At 43.6% G+C, this 23605-nt stretch overlaps 3 protein-coding genes across 3 annotated transcripts; all 3 read left to right on the top strand.

Moving 5' to 3' along the window:
* Positions 1-7216: 7216 nt before the first annotated feature.
* LOC130049741 (uncharacterized) lies at positions 7217-8285 on the top strand. Its single transcript, XM_056147700.1, has 2 exons — positions 7217-7718; positions 7849-8285. Exons 1-2 carry the CDS (start codon positions 7217-7219, stop codon positions 8283-8285), a joined length of 939 nt encoding a protein of 312 aa, XP_056003675.1.
* Positions 8286-11030: 2745 nt separating this feature from the next.
* On the top strand, positions 11031-12927 carry LOC125672643 (uncharacterized protein F54H12.2-like). The gene is made up of 3 exons (XM_056147699.1): positions 11031-12065; positions 12195-12413; positions 12871-12927. The coding sequence occupies exons 1-3, from the start codon at positions 11031-11033 to the stop codon at positions 12925-12927; spliced, it is 1311 nt and encodes a 436-aa protein (XP_056003674.1).
* Positions 12928-14889: 1962 nt separating this feature from the next.
* Positions 14890-15450, top strand: LOC125663324 (uncharacterized). Its single transcript, XM_048895615.2, has one exon. The coding sequence runs from the start codon at positions 14890-14892 to the stop codon at positions 15448-15450; it is 561 nt and encodes a 186-aa protein (XP_048751572.1).
* The last annotated feature ends 8155 nt before the right edge of the window (positions 15451-23605 follow it).

The raw sequence follows: 23605 nt of genomic DNA, 5'->3' as shown, positions 1-23605 counted from the left end.
ATAAAGCGGCGCGCGGTGCATTGGCTGTCACTTTCGACATCATGTCAGACAAGTTACCTAGTGGACTTCCACGGAGTTATATTGAACAGCGATTGAGATTTTTGAATGATCAGCTGAACAGACAACGGCAGCGTGAATTACAACTCCGCAGAGAGAATCAACGGCGACTACAGTATTTACAGCGGGGAGGGGGAAAAAAGAAACTCATTTCGGATTATTACAAAATTCAACTGGAACGAGGACGTCAATCACGGAAATTTAAAGTCAAGGAAAATGTCTACAATGTTGCCTTCAAGCCTATTCCAGAGAAAGAAAATACAGCCTTCATTCGTCGCCTCTTCCGGGATATGTTAAAAAATGTGAAACAGGAAATGCAGTGCAATCCCAATGATTATCTACGTTTAAATATTCGGCACCCGTCTCTGGATTCAGATATTTGGTACGAATTTACGCAGTCCAAACAGCTCAACGAGGACAAAATTCTGAACAAAATAGAATCCGTGCAGCAATCTAAAAAGGAATTCCTAATCACCGACGGGGCAGTGCAGTTGGATTTTTTCCATGTCAAATATCCACAAGGCAGCGGGTGCACTAAGAAAAAACATCTGCATGTGGAAAAGGAAAAATTCAAAAACTCCAAGAGAGCGATCGTTCGCATTCAAAATCCTGAGGATTCTCTCTGCTTGTCCCGGGCTATTGTGGTAGCACGTCTACACAGCCAGAAATCAAACGACCCGGCATGGGAAACGAAATGGTTACGCATGAGAAAAGGGGATTTCAAAACTCTCGACCAGAAACGAGAAGCGATAGCCTTGATGGAACAAGCTGGGTGTGTTATGAACCAGCCGTGTGGGCCACGTGAATGGGAGCAATTACAGCACGCGCTCGCCCCGCAGTATCGATTGAAAATATTTCAATTCAAAACGAATACAGCTCGTTTACGACTGGAACCTATTTACAAAGGACCGGGGCACGGGACTTGTTTGAATATCCTGCTGGATAACGAGCATTACGATGCCATTGTGTCTATGCCTGGAGTGACGGAAAACAAATACTATTGCGATTATTGCGATGTTGGCTACAGTCACATTGAAGAACATCGGACCGTCTGTCCTCATCGATGCTCATTTTGTTTAGCCGATACCCCCTGTATCCCGGACGGGACTCAGACGAATTGCCCTCATTGTAAGGGATTTTTCAGAAATGCAGCTTGTTACCAGAACCATTTAAAACCCTACAGCAGTAATACAACGACCACGGTCTGCAGTTTAATGGGGCGCTGTAACCAGTGTCAGAAATGGATGTCCAAGAAATTATTAAAACGCCACGCGTGTGGGGGTCAAACTGAATGCCGCATCTGTCACAAAGTCGTCACCATGCCTCATCACTGCTTTGTACAGACGAAACCCAAACCTAAGAAAGAAAAAGAAGAAGAAGAGGAGTTGAAAATATACATTTATTACGATTTCGAATGCAGTCAGGAAAACGGTATTCACACCCCCAATTTATGCGTGGCAGAACGTGTGTGTCAACATTGCGACAGTGTGGATATCGACAAGCCCTGTTCTCATTGTGAAGGATTCGGATCACAACGCCGCTTCCTATTTCAAGGACCCGACACGTTAAAACAGTTTATGGAATGGCTCTTACAGACCGAGACCGATGAGCAAGGCCATGTGGAACTCAAACACGATGAAGCCACCATCATTGCCCACAATTTCAAAGGATACGATGGGCAGTTTATTTTGAATTACCTGGTTCACACGGCGTGTATCAAACCCACCGTCATCCTGAACGGCAGTAAAATCTTATCCATGCAAGTCTTGGGGTTGAGATTCATCGATTCTTACAACTTTCTACCCTTTGCTCTTGCCAAGATGCCCTCTGCTTTCGGATTAACGGAATTGAAAAAAGGATATTTCCCTCACTTTTTCAACACGACAGAGAACCAGCAGTATGTGGGTCCTTACCCGGCCGCTCATTTCTACAATCCTGACGATATGTCCACCGCCAATCGTGAAGCCTTCTATACTTGGTACCATCAACAAGAGGGCAAAGTCTTTGATTTCCAGAAAGAATTCTTAGCTTACTGCATCTCGGACGTGGATATTTTACGCCGCTGTTGTGCCCATTTCAAGTCCACCCTGTTTGATCTGGTGGAAGTAGACCCCTTTCAAGAATCCATCACGTTTGCCAGCACGGCTAATTTAGCCTACCGACGAGGATTCATGGATGAAAATACCATCGCCATCATTCCTAATATGGGCTACCGGCCAGCACGACGATATTCAGCTAAAGCTTGTCGATGGCTCGCCTGGCTAGAACATCAACATCACTGCATACGACATGCTAGAAATGGGGGCGAAGTCACGCTTGGACCCTATACAGTAGATGGGTATGATGAGGAATCCCGTATCGTGTACGAATTCTATGGCTGTTACTGGCACGGCTGTCCCACCTGTTACCCGAATCTGTTGACTGACATGCATCCTCATCGTGTTCAGCATACGTATCAAGACCTCTACCTGGACACCTTAAAACGAGCCAGTGCTTTAGAAGACCAAGGCTATACAGTCGTAAGCATATGGGAACACGAGTTTGATCGTCAGACCCAGACCAATGTCGACTTACAGGAATTTTTACAAGGAGTCGATATACAAGATCCTTTGAATCCCCGTGACGCTTTGTACGGAGGCCGGACCAATGCTACACGACTGTATTGTGAGGAAGGGGATATGCGATACGTGGATGTCTGTTCCCTGTACCCGTACGTGTTGAAATACAAGCCATTTCCAGTCCAACATCCCCAAGTCATCACCAGCCATTTCACCGATGTCAGAGACTATTTCGGGCTCATTCGTTGTCGTGTCTTACCACCCCGAGAGCTGTATCACCCCGTATTACCTTACAAGACCGGGGGCAAATTACTCTTTCCCTTATGCTGCACCTGTGCGGAACAGCGCAACTTAGGACCCGACGAGCGGTGCCAGCACACCGATTCTGAACGCAGTCTCACTGGAACCTGGGTGACCACCGAACTTCACAAAGCATTAGATCTGGGCTATCGTCTCGACCGCATTTACGAAGTTTGGCATTTTGAGAAAACCAGTGAGCACTTATTTCGATCGTATATCAACACCTTTTTGAAAATTAAAGAAGAAGCTTCCGGATTCCCCGAGGATTGTCAAACAGCCCAACAGCAGCAACATTACATTGAGGAAATTCAGCAACGAGAAGGCATTGCCATGAACCCGGCCGACATCCAGAAAAATCCGGTCCGAAGAACCATTGCAAAACTCTTTTTAAATTGCTTGTGGGGAAAATTTGCTCAACGATTACAATTACCCAAATCCCAGTATCTCACGGAAGAAGAAGAATTACAACAGAAATTACAAGATGCCACTTTAGAAGTCAAAGGAATCGAACTCTTAGAAAATCGTGAACGCCCCGAATGTGATATGATGCTGATCAATTATCAGGAGAAAGAAGAATTTTTAGAAGACTGCCCCTTTGGAAACGTGGTGCTGGCGTGTTTTACAACAGCTCATGCTCGTTTACATTTGTACGAGACGTTACAGCCTTTGGGAGAGCGTGTCTTATACTTTGACACGGATAGTATCATCTATCAGCACGACGAGACCCAGTTCAACCCGACCATTATCAACAGTTTAGGCGGCTGGACCGATGAATTGGGTGGAGATCGTATCATCAAGTACATGTCGGGCGGGCCCAAAAATTATGCGTACGAGACCCAGAATGGAAAATCTGTCTGCAAAGTCAAAGGATTGACACTCAATTATCGTGCCTCTAGAGTCGTGTCTCTCGATACGTTGGAAAAAATGTTAAAAGGAGAAGAAGAAGAAGTCCATGTCCGCTATCCGCACTTTATTCAACGAACCCGCCAACATGATGTGCGAACCATTCCTCTGGTGAAGAAATACCGCATGGTGTATGATAAACGTCAACGTATTCATGACTATGACACGCTGCCTTACGGGTATTAAAAAGGACATGCTAGAGAAAACCATCAGTCGGCAAAATGACGGACTACGAATCACTACATAACCCGGGTACACCACGTTATGCTCTACTGTCAGATCGAGTAGCGTCGTTTGAAAATGCTCCCGAACACTTGCAGAAGCTATTACCTACCATTGCAGAAGCGGGATACTTTTACAAAGGGTACGGGGATAACACGTGCTGTTTTTATTGCAACTTTGGACTTCACCATTGGGGAGCTGTCGACAATCCTTGGATACAACATGCTTATTGGTATCCTCACTGTCCTTACCTGAAGTGTAATAAGGGCAAACAATGGGTACGCCAAATGTTCGACGCCGTTAGCCGAATGCGAGATACGGGGGAGGATTGGGGAGACTTACCTGTAGACAGTGCGGGGAATCCGGCTACGACGGAGAAATGTCATCTGTGTTTAGAAAGAGACTTGAGAATAACTTTTTTACCTTGTGGTCATTTATGTACTTGTGCTATATGTGCTACGGGACTGAAACAATGTCCTATTTGTAGACATGGTGTTGAGCAAGCTGTACGTATTTTTATTTGTTAATAAATAGATATGATTTTCCTGAACTTGTGTCATTTATCAAGATGTATACCTACGAGACACTTGAGCCTTTTCAGTTGAAACATGAATTTACCATGGTGGTGGCCGGACCCTCTAAATCGGGTAAAACAGAATTTGTCAAACAGCTGGTGCAAAATACGCAGTGGATTGCACCGCCTCCCGAAAAGATAGTATGGTGTTATCGAGAATGGCAGCCCGCGTACGAATCCTTACAGGACAAGGTCACTTTTATCCGCAATATACCTCAAGACGATGAGCAGATAGTGGCGGATCTCAGTACGCGTCATCTACTCATTTTTGATGATATGATGGGAGGTAAAGCCATCGAATCGATTGTCGACTGGTTTACGCGCAAAGCGCATCATCGAAATACCAGTGTCATTTATATCACACAAAATCTGTTTGATCGAGCATTACAAATGCCGCATTTACTTCCAGCCTATGAGGACGCCACCCGTGTACCTCACGGGTATTTACTAGTGGACTTGAGTCCTCAGACGTCGGACGATTTAAGATTAAGAAGTCAACTCTTTACCAACTTGGCTGTGCACATGCCCCCGAGAGTATAAATAATGTCACATCATGGGCAGGTGTATCATTTGAAAGACAGTCTTTACCATGGGTAGACCTTCCGCGAAGAGTAAATTAGTCAAAACGTTACGCCGTTTACAACGGGAACGGGATCCCGTTCAACGGAGCCATCTCATTGAATTAGGACGTAGAGCCTTACTCAACTGGTTTGCGATGGGAGCTCGAAATTTATTGCGAGGCGTCTTACCAGGCAATAAAATCACTCAGCGGTTCATTCAATCCCATCGCCAAGACTTGAGTGTCATTGCCGATAAGAAGGCCAATGAAGAAGAGCGTAAAAAAGCCATTTTGAAACGAGGAGGCGCCGGATTCTTAGGAGGGACCATTATCCGTCATTTATTCAAATGGGAAACAGGCCGTAAGCCCCGTGGGAGACAACCAAAGAAAACCAAGAAACCACGGGCTAAGAAAGCTAAAAAAATCGCCTCAGAGAATTCCTAAACTCATTATTCGCTTACCTAAGAAGACACCTAAGAAGTCCCCTAAGAAGTCCCCTAAGAAGACACCTAAGAAGACACCTCTCAGGATGAAGAATCCGTTTCCCAATTGGGCTCCAAAGAAAACCCCTCTCATTGTGAAGATGCCGTTTCCCAAGGCCACTCCCCCCAAGGCCACTAAAACGTTAGCCGATCTGAAAGCCGGATTAGCTCAAAAGAAAATGGAACGACCCATGCATGGGCCTATAGGAAGTTCCAGAACCAGTGATACTGCTCTACCGAGTTTTGCTCATACCTTTGGAGGCATGAAATTTCAACCCTTAACCACCTCAACACCGGTTCAGGTGCAAAAGAAATATAAATGTAAATTTTGCCCTCTGGTCTTCAATGCGAGAGAGAACCGCAATCGTCACGAAGAGACCGTCCATCACAAGCGTTTTGATCCTAAACATCCGAGTGCCATTGTCCTGGACTAGGTATAAAAAGGAGGGGGAAGGTGCCCCACCCTTCATTACCATGGCTCATACGAAGAAGTGTGAATGTCGATTACGACCTCATTTACCGCTCTTGCAGACGTTAGCGGCTCCTCACTATTCCAGCAAATTAAAGACAGAGGTGTTGAAACATTGTTCCAATGACTGCATTTTAAAGATTTGTGAGATTGTGTACAATCTATTAAAAGGGGTGATTCCTCTCACCCCTACTCAGAAGCGACAACTGGGTCGAAAGAAACACATCTTAAGACGCTTAGTCCACCCTCAACCCGTGAAAAAACGACGAGGTATACTCATCCACCAAAAAGGATTGGGTTCGTTTGTGTGTGGCAAGATTTGTAAGAAAACATGAGTCGAAAAATGGTGTTGGTACCGGAAGCGATGCTCAACGAATTAAAAGGCAAATTACCTAAACCTCCCGAATTTACCTTGACTATTGGTTTACGCAGTGATTTGGATGAGATTGAACATCGAGATGATTTAACCGAGAAAGAAAAAGTGGGGTTGTACGGTCATCAACTTCATCGCTATCGTCAATATTTACAACAAGCTCGACATCCCACCACAGCGACTCTGCCCTCCCCAACCAGTGCAGCCAGTGCCGCCTCACCACCCTCAGCCGCCTCAGCACCCGATGACTTGGAGGAACAGATTATCAAAAGCGTCAATAAACCGGGTTAAAAGAAAGCAGGTTTATTACTCGATCATCTCAAGAAATCCAAAGTGGTGACTTGGAATAAAGAAGGAGAAATCAGCTATAGAGGACGCAGGGTTCCCGATTCCAATATTGTGGATTTAATGAGCGAAACCCAGCGACAAAGACCCTTAAGACATCGTGATCCCCCCGCGGGATTAGAGGAATTTGCTCAAGCGTTAAAAGAGACTCATGCTCCCAAAGGATATGTGAGCAATCGGGATGTTATAAAAGCCATGGACAAACCAGGGAAAATCAGTACACCTAGACCTCTAGAGGAAGAGGAGAGTGGATTTCAAGAGCTCACGGGATTTGATCAATCGTTCTATGAAACACCGCAACGTCTAACCCCTAAACCGATCAGAGATGCTGGTAGAAAGACGGCCCGTGACATCGGAAAATGGTTAAATCTACCATGAAACCAGAACAGATCTTACAGCGACTGTATTACGATCCCAAGACAGGTTATGGGGGAGTCCTGGCGTTGTATCGTCGAGTGCGTCAATTAGGACACAAGATTACCCTGTCTCAAATTCGAGAATGGGTGAAAGCTCAAGATACCTATACCTTGCATAAACCGATACGGAGGAAATTCAAGCGACGACAAACACGAGTGACGGATATGGATGAACAATGGCAATTAGATTTAGCCGATGTCTCCAGCTTGAAACAAGACAATAATGGGTATACGTTTTTATTATGTGCCATTGACGTGCTGTCTAAATATGCCTGGGTCGTGCCTTTAAAACAGAAAACGGGGAAAGAAATGATACGAGGCTTACGACGGATTTTTCGAGAGGGACGTCGCCCCGTGCGCATTCAGTCCGATCAAGGAAAAGAATTTACCAATAAAGAATTTCGTCAAGCCTTCAAATCCATTCATTTCTTTACGACCCGTAATGCCGAAACCAAAGCCAGTATTGTGGAACGTTTTCAACGCACGCTGAAAGCACGCATGTGGCGGTATTTTACAGGCCATAAAACACGACGGTATGTCGATGTCTTGGCCGATCTGGTGTATGGTTACAATCATACCTATCATCGCAGTATCCGGCGAGCTCCTGCTCGTCAATGCCAAGAATGTCTTGACCGTATGGAAAACCTTGTATGGAAAACAGAGTGCCGATACCACGAGTCGCTTGCAAGTGGGGGATCGTGTACGCATTAGTAAAGCCAAACGTACGTTTGAAAAAGAATATTTACCGAATTGGACCAAAGAACTGTTTACCATCTCTAGAAAAGTGCCAGGACGAAACGTCTATCGCATTCAAGATGATCACGGGGAAGAATTAGAAGGAACCTTTTACGAGAAGGAATTACAACAAGTGATTAAAGACGATGATGTCTATGAAGTGGAGGAAATATTAGGGTATAAAAAGCGGCGTGTGGGAAAAAAAGTCATTTCAGAAGTCAAAGTGCGTTGGAAAGGATATCCTCCCAGTTTTGGTTCATGGATTCCGCAAGCGGATCTCATTCTGCCATGACCACCCAGTGGACTTTCTTGGGTGAAAAAGTCCCCCGGAGTGAAATTGTGTATTTTGCACAATTATTCCTCTGTTTAACCATCATTATCACCTCGGTAGCCATGTTAGCCATACGCGATCCCAATCGCGATTTTTGGATGGTGACCTTAAGTTCTTTGGTGGGCTACGTCATGCCTAGTCCTCAAATGAATGCACCTCCTATAAAACAGGAGTCCCCTTCACCTGAGAGATCAGTTCACCATGGCTAAGCCACAGTACGCCTGGAAACAAGAGGGGAAGAAAAGTACCTGGTTCTGGGATAAGCAGATGTGTTTGATGCATTGTAAACAACACAAAACGTCCACGCATCCTGTGTACTTGTACAAACGGATCGTGATTCCTGATGGTTGGGTGCCATTTATCAGAAAGACTAAATATCAAGAGTTTCGCTGGAAAGTCAAAGCCTTCTGGGGATTGATGGGACGACAAGACGAATCCGATTGGACCTTAAATGATAGTCCTTGGTACAACAACGTGAAAGCTTGTCTCCACCATTTTAAAGACATGATCAATGGAGGTTATGATGTAGCCGATTGCTGGGGAACCCGACACTATCTGGTGATGCGACGACGCTTAGTCCCGAGACGAACCCTGACGTTACCAGACTCGGATGCGTTGATGTGCGGTGGTGGCCGCGATCAAGAAGAATGAATTGAATTGAATGTATTGTCATGTTGTATGTTGTTTCAAATAAAAATTGTGAAAAAGCAAAACGGTGTTGTGTATAAATAGAGAAGGAAACAGAGACAGGGTCTCATTTAAGACATCATGGCTGGAGGAGAAGGGTTTTACATGACTCTGTTGAGTGATGGGTCGATGGAATCGTTTCCGACGAATACGACTGCTCAATTTAAAACGTTATTGCCACACACCATGGACTTAACGGATGGAGAATGGGAAGTCGGATTGACCGAAATGATGTACTCGGCCAACTTACAAAACGTATCGGATAGCGAGGCTTATGTGGACGTTCTCATTCCAGATCCGTATACGAAACATGTCCAAGATCCCAACACTTATAAATGGGAAAGATTTAAGACAGAGAATATGGGCAAAGTCACGATGGCCAGGTGTGAGGTGGTGGTCCCCTGTCATCTGACGCCATGGTCCCATCTCTTTGAGGGAGGGGATAGTTTATTTCCCTTCGATATCATTCGCATTCACTTCCGACCCGGAGCTTATACACAACCTTTGGCGTTAATCAATGAAATCAACGCAGCCTTAAGGAGAACCCTGTGGAAAGTATGGAGCGAGTTAGGGGATCCTAACGAAGAGGGGAACAACCTGATCTTGTGTATCACCCCGAGTACGATCGTGTCGAGTATCAGTTTAATGGGAGAACACTGAGAGCCACCCCCATGTGCATTCGTTTCCCTACGACCTTAGCGTACAAGCTAGGTCTGGATAGTGACAAAATGATCCTGGGCCATGAAACCATGACGAAATGGATCAACGTGAATTACTTGGGGAACACGACCATGGATGTCTACGACAATCTGAAAGCCATGTATGTGTATTGTGACATTGTGGATCCTCAAGTGGTGGGCACCAACAAATTGAAATTATTGAGAGTCGTCCCCTGTACGGCTCAATACGACGATCGACAACAAGCCCGTTGGGAACCGATTCGAGCCGAATATTTGAAACTGAGTAAGAAATATTTCGATACCATTGAGGTACACATCATGAATTCTTTAGGGCGTCCTATGGGCTTTTTAAATGGGCGCTCCTTAGTCAAACTTCATTTCCGCAAAGTGTATTGAAAGATGAAGTACCATCGAGGAGTCAGACGCCAGAAAGGACACGGAATCTGGTTTCTCATTCCATTGATTGCCAATACCATTGCGGGTCAAGCGGGCCAAGGAAAGAAGAGAAAGAGACGGCGTAAAAAGTATAAAAAGCGGGTGTAACCCCTAACGAAGTTCATTTACATCAAGATGCACTACCATAAAGGTTTAATACGGCAGCAGGGTCACGGGTTTGGAGCCCTGCTGGGATTAGCTAGCAAAGTGGCGGGTCCCCTGATCAGCGGATTATTAGGTGGAGCCCCCGCACAACAGCAACAACAACAGCGTCCTGTCTATCAAGAGAGATATTATGATTACGACCGCCCTTATCGCTCTTATCAGAGGAGACGACGTAGAATCCATCCAACAGAAGAATATGATCCAGAATCTGAAAAGCAGAAGGGAAAAGGATTTGTCACCGATTTACTCAAATCGGGGCCTAAAAGTGCCTTAAAGGCTGCTGCTAAAACAGGGATGGATGTGTTAGATAATAAACGATCACTCAAAGACGCTCTCAAGACACACGGTGCCCAAGCCCTGAAAGAGACAGCAGGGTATGCCCGTAGGCGAAGGTCTCGAAAAGCCCCATCCAAACGAGGAAGAAAAGCGCGCACAGGAATACTCAGGAAGCCTGGAACCACGACCCTCAAAAGAAAACAGGCGGAAAAACAGGTGGGAATACAGGAAGGAAAAGGATTTGTTAAAAGAAAACAACGTATCTTAGCTCGGGGAGGGCCTCATAAGAGACCTAGGAAGCAACCTAGGAAGCGATCTAGGAAGGGAGGTAGGAAGCTAGTGAAAAGGGGTAAGCCAAAACGCTCTCTGGATATTTTCGACTGAGAACCCTATAAAAAGGGGGTGAGAAGGAGACCAGAACACATTTGATGCCAGTTCACGCTGAGTAACACATCGTTCCAATATGATGCACAGAGAATCTTGCGCTTGTGGCACCGACAGTTTAGAACTGTTTAAAGTGCCCCCGACCAACGTCACTTTAGAAGATTCGAAATGGATGGAATATTACCCCATTTCCAGTACCCTCAACTCGGATACGGCTCCGATTGAATTTGAAATCAAAGGACAAGGAGATGAATATCTGGATTTATCCCAAACTTATCTCCAGATGGTATGTAAATTCACGAAAGCCAATGGAACGAATCTCGCAGGATGCAATTCGACCTCGACCCCCGTGAATAACATTCTCCATTCCTTGTTCAGTGAAATCGATGTCAGTCTCAATGGAAAAGTCATTACCCCGGGGACAGATACTTATCCCTACAAAGCGTATCTGGAGAAATTGTTGTCTTATGCACCCAAGACTCTGGAAACCCAGATGAGAGCCTGTAGCTTGTGGGAAAAAGATACGGCAGGACATATGGATGAGGTCAAATTAGAAGCTCTGACTCAACCTCCTGTGGAATTTGCAGTAGCGTCTAACAAAGTCAACATCGCGGCCGTCATCCCGACTCCCGAGTATCCGGATGATTCCAAGAATGTAGGGTTGAGAAAACGTCACGAGAAGATTACAGACAGTAAGGAGATCGTGTTGATGGATCGATTACATCTGGATTTGTTTGAGCAAGAGAAATGTCTCCCTAATGGCGTGGATGTCCGTCTCAGATTCAATCGCGCTCGACCCCAGTTCTACATGATGACCGCTGCCGGGAGTAGTGGGAAAGTGGTCATTCAAAGTATGATCTTGTGGGTGAGGAAAGTCAAACCTGTGCCGAGTATCATTAATCTCATCAATCAGCAACTGAGTACTCAAACGGCGAAATACCCATTGAGACGAGTGGAAGTGAAAACCTTCACCATTCCTAGTGGCACCCAATCTAAAATCACCGATCATCTGTTTCAAGGACAGATGCCTAAACTGATCGTGTTGGGCTTTGTGGACAATGCGGCTTTTAATGGGGATAATACCAGAAACCCCTTTCATTTCCAAAATGAGAAAGTCAAGAAATTAGAAATCAGTATCAATGGAGAAATGATGGAAACCCGACCTTTGGAACCTAATTTCACCGACGATCAGTACCTGAGATCGTATTTGAGTCTGTACAAAGGCTTGGGAAAATTAGGCCAGGACTGGGCTCCGGACATTACCCTGGAAGAGTATAAAAACGGTTACACCCTCTGGTGTGTGGATTTCACGAAAGATCAAGAAGCCCAGACGGATAAATTTCATCTCATACAGACTGGGAACTTGAGAGTGGAAGTGCAATTTGCCGCCAACGTGGCCAGGACCTTAAACTGTGTGGTGTATGCCGTGTTCGACAATCTAGAAATCAACAAACAACGAGAAGTCAGCATCGATTACTAAGAGAGAGAGATGGATACTCAGCAATTGAGAGATGTTTTACAACGAGATTTAGGACCGGCGTTTGCAGGTGTGTATCCTCGAGATGTCATACCTGAGCTGTTACCTCATCACAAAGCCATCGTGGTGAATACAGACCCTCACGATCGCCCTGGAGCGCATTGGGTCTGTTTGTATTTGAGTAGCCCTACCGTCGAATATTTTGATTCTTACGGATTACCTCCCAGCGATAAAGACATCCAAGACTTTATTCAACGCCACGGAGAGACTTGGATTCATAACACCCATTGTTATCAAGATTTGAATACGGATGTCTGTGGACAATACTGTGTGTATTTTTTACATCAACGCCATCGACATAGAAGCACCGTACAAGAATGGTTACTTCCCTGGAAAGGCACGGCCTTACAACGCGATCGTTTTGTGGCTGATTGGTTTAAAGAGACCTTCCGAAAACCGAGAACCCATCAAGGACAAACTTGTCAATGTCAAAGACTGAATGTATTGTAAACTATGTTATTGTATTGTTATTGTTCATAGTTGGAGTTTAATAAAACGTTGGAAAAATCTTGTGGGTTTGTTTTTTCTTGTCATTGTAATCAACCATGTCTTTTCAAAAAGAATGGGTAGCCCTGAAAAGGGCTGTTTTCTTTCTCTCTCTCTCTGTTCTTGGTCTTTTCTCTTCTTCTTCTTCTTCTCTCTTCTCTTCTCCTTCTCTTCTTCTCTTCTCTGTCCCCCTCACTGTCTGTTCTTCTTCTTCCTCTTTCTTCTCTTCTTTTTCTGCTCCTCCGGGGGTTGGTGGTGGTCAAACACAAAAACAGGCAACCCGTGTTTAAAAAACACTCTCCCCGGAGGCCGCTGCACCACTTCCAACTCTACGTCCCAGTTTTCCTCTGGCGGGGGCAGATCCTGGCTCATGGCCGGTGGGGGAAGAGCCTCCCGTGAGGCCGGCGGGGCAATCTCTCGGTCCCAATCCTCCTCCCATTTGAAAAAATAGTCCATCACTGTAGGGTCTGGTCCTACTCTACGACTCATATCTACTTCTCTGGTTCCTAAAAAAATCGGAATGCCAGATTTTGACGTTGCGCTCGTTTAAAAAGGCGAGAGCGCGGACGTCCTTGAAAACATCCCCTACCTCAGTCAAAGATGGCGGACGTCATGTTGATGACTCATCAAAAACACTATATAAATAGGTCACTTGTTACCATTTTTCTCAATCATGTCGTTTGAACGGTACGCGGATGATGAGAATGATGTACTAGTGTGTGGGTATTGCCGAGGACATTGGAGAACTTGTGGCTGTTTTCATTATAAAAAAGAAAACATCCTGGCCAAACAGAAGTGGATAGAGAGATTGGCAGAGCTGACGTATTATCCCTTTGTCTATAAATGTTGTTGTCACACTAGAGAACCCTGGCTAGAGTGTAAGTGTCCGCAGCATTGTACCATCACCCCTGAAGAAGAAATAGCGCATAAGGACTGTACCTGTGAGATCGGTCAGGAGTTTAGAGAGCGCTGGACTCAGAGAAAGTTTGATCCCCGGCTGTTTCAACATTGTCCTTACAGTCAAGAACCCTGGTCAACGTGTACCTGTGAGACCTGTCAACCACCATGGTGGTGACGGATCTACGAGGAGATGTATTATCTCTACCTTGGGTGGATGCTATTGTACAACAATGTAACTGTTTAACGGTGAAACCTCATGGATTAAGTCAACGTATTGCCGACCGATTTCCTTGGGCTAATCTGTATGCGACCCGACAACCTTTAGGACGGAGAAATTTAGCTATAGAAGCGGATCGAGGAATACCGGGTACTGTGTGTATTATGCCTCATTCTACTCATCCTGATGTGATCTGTTTGTTAGCGCAATGGGATTACGGGAGAGCCACTCAACGCTTACCCCTGTATGTTTACAGGAATTAGGCACTTTGTCTTACCAGACTTTAGCGTTTCCTTATCGTATTGGATGTGGATTAGCCGGAGGCAATTGGACTCATTATAGACAATGGATTTGTGACTTTGCTTATCAGTATCATAAACATGTTTACATTGTCAAGAAAATGTAACTTTATTATAGCTTTATTCTAGCTATTGTAAAAAACTTTATTCTACCTACTATGTGACTTGTGTTAATAAAACTTTTTTTAAAAACTTGTGTGTTTCTTGATTTTTGCAATAAAAAGTGTCTTTTCAAAAAAGTTGGTGGCCCTGAAAAGGGCCGTTTGGTGTGTGTGGTTTTTTTTTTTGTCTCCCTGTTCTTTAATGGGGTCCCTCATGCCGGCAATGCGGACACCTTCCTCTTGTATACCGCCCGTTCTCATTCCTTTCGAGGCATTCGCAGCATACTACTCGCTGCCCACACCCCCGGCACTTGATCCCGGAATGCCGGTCGTCCAACCAACAGATGGGGCATTTCATCAGCCGGTCCCGCACTCTTACGGCCCATGGCGGAATCCTAATGGTTCTGTTGGTGATCGGGCAATTGATGACTCTGGGCGGCGGGGGTCTGGGTGGCGGGGTCCTCCGGTTGGGCGACCTGCTCCTGGCGCGGCTCTGGGGCGAGGGCGACCTCGGGGAAACCTCAGGACTTGACACCGGAGTGTACTCTAGCATAGGTGGCGGTGATGGTGGCGATAGCTGTAGTGGTGGGGGTGGCGCTAGCGGTAGTGGTGGGGGTGGCAGGAAGGCCGACACTGTCCTGGACAGCCTAGGGCTAGGCGGCGTCGCTGGTCTGGGTGGCGGCACGGTGTGGGATGCTGAGGACGGAGGCGGTGGCGGTGGCGCTGTCGCAGCTACTGTGGCCAAGTCCCGCATCCTAGTAAAGGTGCTACGGAATGGTCCTCCTCCCTCGGCGCCATACCTCTGTCGAGCTCGATCGACCGCACGGTTAACTATGACTTGGGTCAAATCTGGGGGTGTAAACACCCCCAGTTCTGTAATACTAGACTGCACCCAGGTATCCCCTTCTTTCTTCTCGCCAATGACTACAAGTCGGAAACGTGAGTCAAACCCTCCTTGAAAATCATAACTAGCGCCTGCCATCTTCTTCTTACTTCTTTTCTTCTTCTTTGACTTTACAAGTCGCTGGTTCCTAGAGCGGAATGCTGGAATTTGACGTTGCGCTGGTTTAAAACGACTCCAGCACGGACGTCGTTGAAAACATCCCTGTCCAGTTTGAACGCCATGATGGCGGACGTCCAAAATGGCGGATTTGTGCTTTCGAGTAGAGAGTTTTTCCTCGTTTATTCATGTCGAGGACTCGTTTTCTCCCCGGTGTTCAAGCCAACGCCTAGTTTTCACCGGGCTGCATCTAATCCTATGCATTTTATGCTCATACACCCTGAAATGAATTCAGGATCATCCCGCCAAAGAGTCGAGGCGAGGTAAAAATTTTCTCCTAGCGGGTTTAAACTATTTATTTCTCAGGGGTGTACACCTGTAGAAATATCCAATTCATCCTCAGAGATAGAAATCAAAGTATAGAATCGGATTTCTATCTTGATTTCGGCCTAGACCTCCTCATCTCCTTATTATATACCCTCCTTTGTAAGATTCAACAAACACAGAACTGGTGACTCTATTTTTATTCACCATATCACAATATCAATTCAAAACAGTTTTTTGTAAAAAGTCATTCAATATAGGCTCCAAGATCTGTTCCATGGCTCGAATCCTAGTTTGAAATCGACATCGATCCACGGCCATGGTCATCCAAGGACTGGTTCGATCTTCTTCAGGTAGCCAATACACTTGATTCCGTTCCAGATTAAAGGTCACACGTTTAACTTGACGTACATCTCTCGAAGACATCGTAGTCTGATTTTCTCGATTTCTGCTCTGTCTGTGGGTCGAATTCGTTTCAATTCCTGGCCCATTAAATGAATCAGTACTAAGGCTTGCGGGGTGATCCGGTTCTCGATCAAATGCTGACAGAGACATGGATACTCCTTTAAGCTGATGGGAAATAATTCTTCTCGCAGATAGTGTAACACAAATTCAAACTGCCAAGAATGAATGTCTGTGAGATAATCCAATACATAAGCTATCGCTTTCTCTGTGATGTGGTCACTGCTGGCCATCCTCCAGGAATAAAGGAAAAGAAAACGGTTAGGTTTTTTTTATACACCTTTTCCAGCCAGTGATCGGTAATCGCTACAATCGCCCCAGTCTTCTCAGGTTCCCGTCGTCTAAATTCTTGCTCCATGGTATAAATCATGATCAATCCAGACTCTCTGTTCAGGTTGTCGGCTATATGCTTGCAAACGCCGGAATATTCATATAAGGTCATAGGAAATTCCCAAAAGATCAACAACTTCATGGCGAATTTATATCTCAACGGCTGTTTTTCTTTCCAGTCCTTGATACACTGTAATGCAGCGCTACGAGCGTTGTTCACCGATTCTTTGTAGTCCTTGAAATACTGTAATACAGCGGTAAGAACGTTGTTGTCCCATTCAGCCATGATGATCAAATGAAAAAATTCCAAAACGTTCTTGTTTTATAACAGGGCAGCCATTCCTTTCATACGAATCAGTTCCACGAATCCTTTTTGTAGACAATCGCGTAAGATCCGATCAATGTCACTCATCTGGTCTGGAAGGTTCTGTTTCAATTCCTCAGCATACAAATAAATCATGAGTAAACGTCCCGTATTGGTATTCTCCGCTAATGAATCAGCAATCCGTTGAAAACTATGTACATTTCTGACTTCCGGTGACATCTGTTGTACAAATTGACGAGCATTTTGAATGAGAGGGTCATGTAAGGCCACGTTCATACATTGTAGTACATAGCTATATCCATCCATTCTCGTAGTAGCACTGCCGCCCATAGTGAATAACGAACGTTCAGAAAACACCTGTATTTATAGGTAAAGGTTATGCATCACGTGATCAAGCACCTGTACGTTAGCTGGTTTCTACAGTCATTCTTGTCTGACCTTCAGTCATGGATACACGGAGAGTTTTAAGAGCGAGACGCCGCCAGGGAATACAACAAGTGGAGGATTTAACCATAGTAGAAGATTATGTAGACGAGATGGAGATCTGGGACAATTTAGTACAGAGATGTCGCCATCGATTACGCTGGGGCCGATCTAAAAATTGGTGTTTTGACTATGTATTGCGGTCACATGAAACAGTGGAGGATATTTGGCCGCGTTTAAGTGACATGTACCTGAAAAATTCCCCCCTCATACAGTACATGATTTACCAGTTTTACACGTTATTGAACGGCACTCAAAAAGTATCGGGATTTATTCGACTGGAGAAACCACGTCACCGAAGAAGTGTATGGGGATTGTTTTTGGGATGCAGGCTGGATGTGGGAAACCGTCAAAGAGATACGTTTCCCCGGGAGAAGAGCTCTACAATTAGTACAGCACATTATATCCGAAGATCATGACTTACACGTGTATATAGAAGAACCTGCGTATGAAGCCGGCCATTTTTAAAATAAAAACTTCATGCACAGCCCTTTTTAGGGCTACTTTAAAACAAATATGAGTGACACACAAACCCCCAACCCCCAATCAGTGCAATAAGTGCACTACCTAGCGCCGGGAAAAACTTGGCACCGTGCCAGCACTGGGAAAAACCCATTGGCACTGTGTCAGTAGACACTGAGAACCATTTGGCACTGAGCCAGCACTGGGAAAAACCCATTGGCACCATGCCAGCTGGCACTGAGCCAGCACTGGGAAAAACCGGTTTCACGGGCTATAAAAGCAGAGCCCCCATTCTCACTCTTCACATCGACTTCAGACCCTGACCCGAGAACATGGCTCAGAAACAGCTAGAATACGTGGACAGAGCTCAGAAGAAAGTGAATAACATGGTACAGAAAAAGACGGGAATGCAACAAGATTTCTTGAGCGAAGAAGATAGACAGGAGGTACAAGAGGGTTACATAGCACAACAGCTGAAAAAGGCCAAGACTGAGGAGTTTTTACCTAGCCAGAATCCTACAGACCCCGGCTTGGGATTTTTTTCCCCGGACATCCCAAAGTCACAAGATGTCACGGGACTGGAACTGGGCCTCTACAACGCTCAGAATGAGCCTCCGGGCATGAACAAAGAAGACTTTGCGATCATTACCACGACACTAGACGGGATCGTTAACCGTATTAATGTGCTGAGTAATGAGATTGGAAATCATACCACAGTCCTACTAAAGAAGTGGAAGAGCTGACTTCTAAAAAACCTAGGAAGGAATACACTCCAGATTACGCTGCTAACCCGTGCTACACGTGTGGAGAAACAGGACATTGGTCGCCGGATTGCCCACAGAAAACAGATTATCCGCAGACCAGTAAGAAATCGAGGTCGGCAGATTCTCAACAGACCAGCAAGAAAACCAAACAAAGGATCCTTGCTACAAATGCGGAAAAATAGGACACTGGATTAGTGAGTGTCCAGAAGAACAACCGGAGATAGATGCGATGATTGGGCCCGTACCTGGCTCAAAACCCCCTGTGAAGAGAGAATACAAACCGTTAGAGATGTGGAATCCGCCCGCACCTACTGAAGAACCGCCAAAAAAGAAGAAGAAACTCAGCAGAAAGTAATGGACTGTGCTTGAACTGTTATGCTTATTGAACTGTTTTTATGCTTATTGAACTGTTTTGCATTGTTCTATGCTTGTACCATTGTTCTTTAATAAACATGTCAACTTAAAACCTTGTGTTATTCTTTAGATTTAATACACAGGAATACATAGAAATACACAGGATTTAATACACAGGATTTCACTGGATTTTATACCGATTTTCAGAAAATAGCTTTTCCAGGAACTCAGCCTTTTCCAGGAACTCAAAGCGAAAGTAGCGCATAATAGAGCTAAAATTAGACCAACGGCAATAGGCCAACCTATTAACCGGACACCCGGCCTACAACCCCTGCTGGGGTCCGCAAGTTGACCCCGTCCTAGATATTGAACCACTCATCGACCCCCGACATCGCTTGACCAATCAGAAGCCGCCCTTGCTTGACCTCATTTGCATAAAAAGTGCACTCAGTTGACCTCCCTATCGGGAGGGCTTATACTACTATTACATACAGAATTCATGAAGTCAGCTTAGCGCTTTTCAGTACTTTCAGTACTTTGATTATTTCATATCATGTATTTTAGAGTTGAAATAGTATCTACCATAAATGTAATTCTAAATTGAGATTTCATGTATATTTGCATGATAAAACAAAATAACTAAATAAATATTTAATGTTTATCATTTGAAACTTGGTATTTTTTTTAGGTTAAGTGTAACGAAATATTATTATTATTGATTAAATAGTTTCAGATACCTTTTTAATTTTATACCATTTGCTCTTTTGTACTGTTAACAATTTAAACAATAAATTGTTTAAATTGAAAATTTTGCCTCTTACAATAATTAAACACAAACTGTGGCCCAAGACAAAACAGGAAAATTCATTTCAAAATCATTGAATAAAATGTAATTACCCATGGTTGTGATCCAGTTGAACATCCAATACAAGGATACTTCTGGTAAAGTAATCTTCCTAGCTCTGAGTATAGATCCTTGCTTTTGAACTCTCCCAAGGAAAGTGCATGGTATGCGGTTTTCTCAATAAATTTACTGAATTCTTTTACAATGTCGTTGGGATATACTTGTTAATGTCGATGAAATCTATACCACCACTTCCACTTCCAGATGCAGACTCCATGAACCCCGGATTTCCTGATTCAACTCTTGTGATTTCCTGAGAAAAAGAAATATAATGTACAGTTAAATTGTGTGTAAAAACTAGATGAAACATGTACATACTTAACATAATATCAGTTTTTAACCAGCATGTTTTATTTGTTTGAGACGTGTGACTTGAACCAAGTGGAATTCCACTCTTTTAGAAGGCCTTATATAGAGACTTCTAAAAATATCCCCAGATTCATACGGAGGCAAGTGTGATTCACATTTTTGTACTTGACATATCAAATTATTTTTTTATTTTTCAAACATGTACATGTATTTACACACGTTTATGATTTTTTCTCACAGAGATTTCATAATTTTCAATTCTGAATTGTAGCAAGTTTTATCCATTCAAGTGGTTATCAGGTGGTGTACAGTATTGTATGTTTAATATAAAAGTATATGTTCTCAAATTTAATTCACTTTTTTTCATATATTTTAAAGACAGCAGGCTCCAGTATCAGAGAGAGAGAAAAACTACATTTGCGAGTGTGGTCTCAGTATATTAACATACCAATTCTTGACTCCTTCCGCTTGGTTGCGGCTGATTGCTTGCAGACGGTGTCAGTGGTCTTGCATTACATGTAGCTTCCACATTTGGTCCCAGAGGTAAATCATCAGTTGTACTTGCTATGAATTTCGCCTTCACACCATCAACAATTAATGTGAGTTTTTTGGCAGGTCCAATTTTTTCGCACATCATTTTTTGAATGTCTGTATCACTTAGGTTCCTCAGAGTTAGTCCATCAATTTCATTATCTAATAAACACACACACACATATAAATAAATAAAAGCAATAAATTAAAAAAATTCCAGTCCATGCTGGCTACACTAGGATGCAGATATATTAATTCCAACTAAAGTCAACATTGTAAAGCATTACATGCAACATGCCCTCATAATAATGTGCAGTTTGCGGCCATTTGTACATCATATTGTTATACCATACTGTACATTTTTGGCCAGACTTTGTGCATTCAAAAGAATTAATATGTGAATTAAAATCGGTAACATCCAAATGAATAACCTCAAAAAATTTCTTGTGTTTAATGACATAGATCTTGTGCACTATTCCAAACAGAGGCTCGTCTTTACTCAAAAGAAGAACGTCATTAATTTTGTATGTTTTTCCTCTGATACAGACACTGTTGGCTGTCATAACATTAGAAGAAACTTCTGTACCACTTGATGTTGCTGCATGTCTTACATTGCAAGGCAAGTCATTTTCTGACACGGTGACGCCTTCAGAAACAGTATATCCTTGATATAAGTACACTTCTGATTTTTCCCTACCATATGTGGTCTGTTGCAAACACATCCATCGCTGATGGTGAATAGCTACAGATTTTTCAATTGCACGGAAAATCCTCCATTTTTTGCTCTTAAACAAATTGTGTTTTGCTTCAAACCTTGTGCACCAGTGATTTCTACCTGGTCCAAATTTTCTTATTTGATCTGGCAAGTGTCCCATGAAATGGAGCTTTGGTGTGAAATCTACATCTGGATAAATGATTTTAAAATTTCTATTATGCTCCTGAATCAACACGTACAATGAATCTATAGTGTCACTAGATGATATCGGTGATATGACTAAAAGTGTAATCTTAATAAGACGGAGAAAATTGAGCCAATGTGAATCATCTTCAGGAATCCAGTCCCCAATCATAAATGGTAGAAGGACCATAATTTTTTTTTATCTCTATTGCAGTCATGGGAAGTACATTTTTCCTATCGAAAGATTTCTTTTCAATTGTTTGTGGTTTATCTGTTAGCTCTGATGATGTATAATTGAAGTTTAGAATTGCAGCATTGAGATCTTTCAGGGAAAAATAATTCTTTTTGTAGATGACTTCAGAAAGTAGAAGCTGTAGCTCCATTTTCACAACCCCTTCAAGTAAAATATGCATTGGGTCATGCAAAATACATTTGGTAACATCAAATTCAGGAATTTGCAATAATGGACTTCTATATGTTACGCAGAGGAAACTGATTACCATGTAGACTTTCTCCGATCTCATCATGTGTGATTTCGCATGTTCTGCATGGCTTTTCAGCAAGTCCAACTCCTTTAAAGCCTCCAATTAACTGAGCTGCGAGCGTGTCACCTAGCACACATAACAAGTTTCAAACATGTTTTTGTTGATTTCCAACTTGTATATTACAACCTAAATTAAGCTTACAGATACTTCCTATAAAATCTGACAAGATCTTATCAATTCCATTTTTTTTATGTCACCTGAATCATTCAGGTGAGCTATTGCTATCTGTTTTTGTCCGTCGTCGTTCGTCGTGCGTTAACATTTGAACATTTTCAGCTTCTTCTCTGAAACCCCTGAACCAATTTCAACCAATTTTGGCATATAGCATCTGTGGGTGGAGGGGAACAAAAATTGTGAAATTCGTGGTCCCTGCCCCCCTGGGGCCTGAGGGGTGGGGCAAAAACCATCAAAATGAGTGTAATTTTAAAAAATCTTCTTCTTTACTCATGGACATCAAGAAGCCAAACTGTGGGCATAATTATAATGAGCGTTGAACCCTCTACCAAAATTGTGAAATTCATGGCCCCTGGGGCAGGAGTTCTTGTGTTAGGGTGGGGCTCTATTGGTCATATAGTGAAAATGTAGAAAATCTTCTTATATTGGTTTTATCTAAGGAGTAAATAACCCTTTTCTTTATGATGTCTCAGACCTAGGTTTTTTAAAAAGGATTATTGATTGAACATAAAAATGACACATGTACTTCATGACCACATAGCTATTCAATGTTTCTTCCATCCAAAAGTAAAATTCTTTTAATTGAAGATTGCAGCCAATGATAGTTACTTTGTCTGCCTTTTACAATGTTATTGAATTATCTTTCAGCCACTTGTGAGAATTGAAAACACCAATTGTACTTTACATTAATTTATTAAGCAATGACATCATAAAAACATAATACACAGTGTTGGATGATACTGGCCGCAAAATTTAGTAGGAGTCAAGGGAGACAACTAGGATACCATAAACCACCGGGCAAACTAGTGGCCTCGTTTAGATGTGAGTGCCATGGAACCCCATGCCTGACACGCATGGTGGCTAAGCCCACAAGCTGCACAGCTTTTTCACCCTGTCTCTGGCTTGCTACCTGGTTTAGAACTTTAACACAAACCAGCCTGTAGCCTCTCCTCCTTTTATAGAGGTAGAGGGGGTCTGAGCACTGAAATGCTGCAGACCCCAAGCAGTTTCCAGTTATTCCAAACATTTGCTCAATGGCATTTAACTTCCATGTTAATATACACAGCCATGAGACATCCCTCATGCTTTGATGCAGATGGGCAGAGACAACAGGTTAAGCTTGTACAGGAATGATGTCTCCCTTGACCCCGTCACAAACATCGATATGATGTTCCCCACCAAAATTGCTTAGATAATATCTATCTACTAAATTAATGACAGGTTATAGGAACCCACCAGAAATGACAAG

This window comes from Ostrea edulis, chromosome 8 (genome assembly GCF_947568905.1).
Source record: "Ostrea edulis chromosome 8, xbOstEdul1.1, whole genome shotgun sequence".
Taxonomy (NCBI): Eukaryota; Metazoa; Mollusca; class Bivalvia; order Ostreida; family Ostreidae; genus Ostrea; species Ostrea edulis.
Note: the sequence above shows the minus strand (reverse complement) of the source record. Positions and strands in the feature narration are given on the sequence as shown.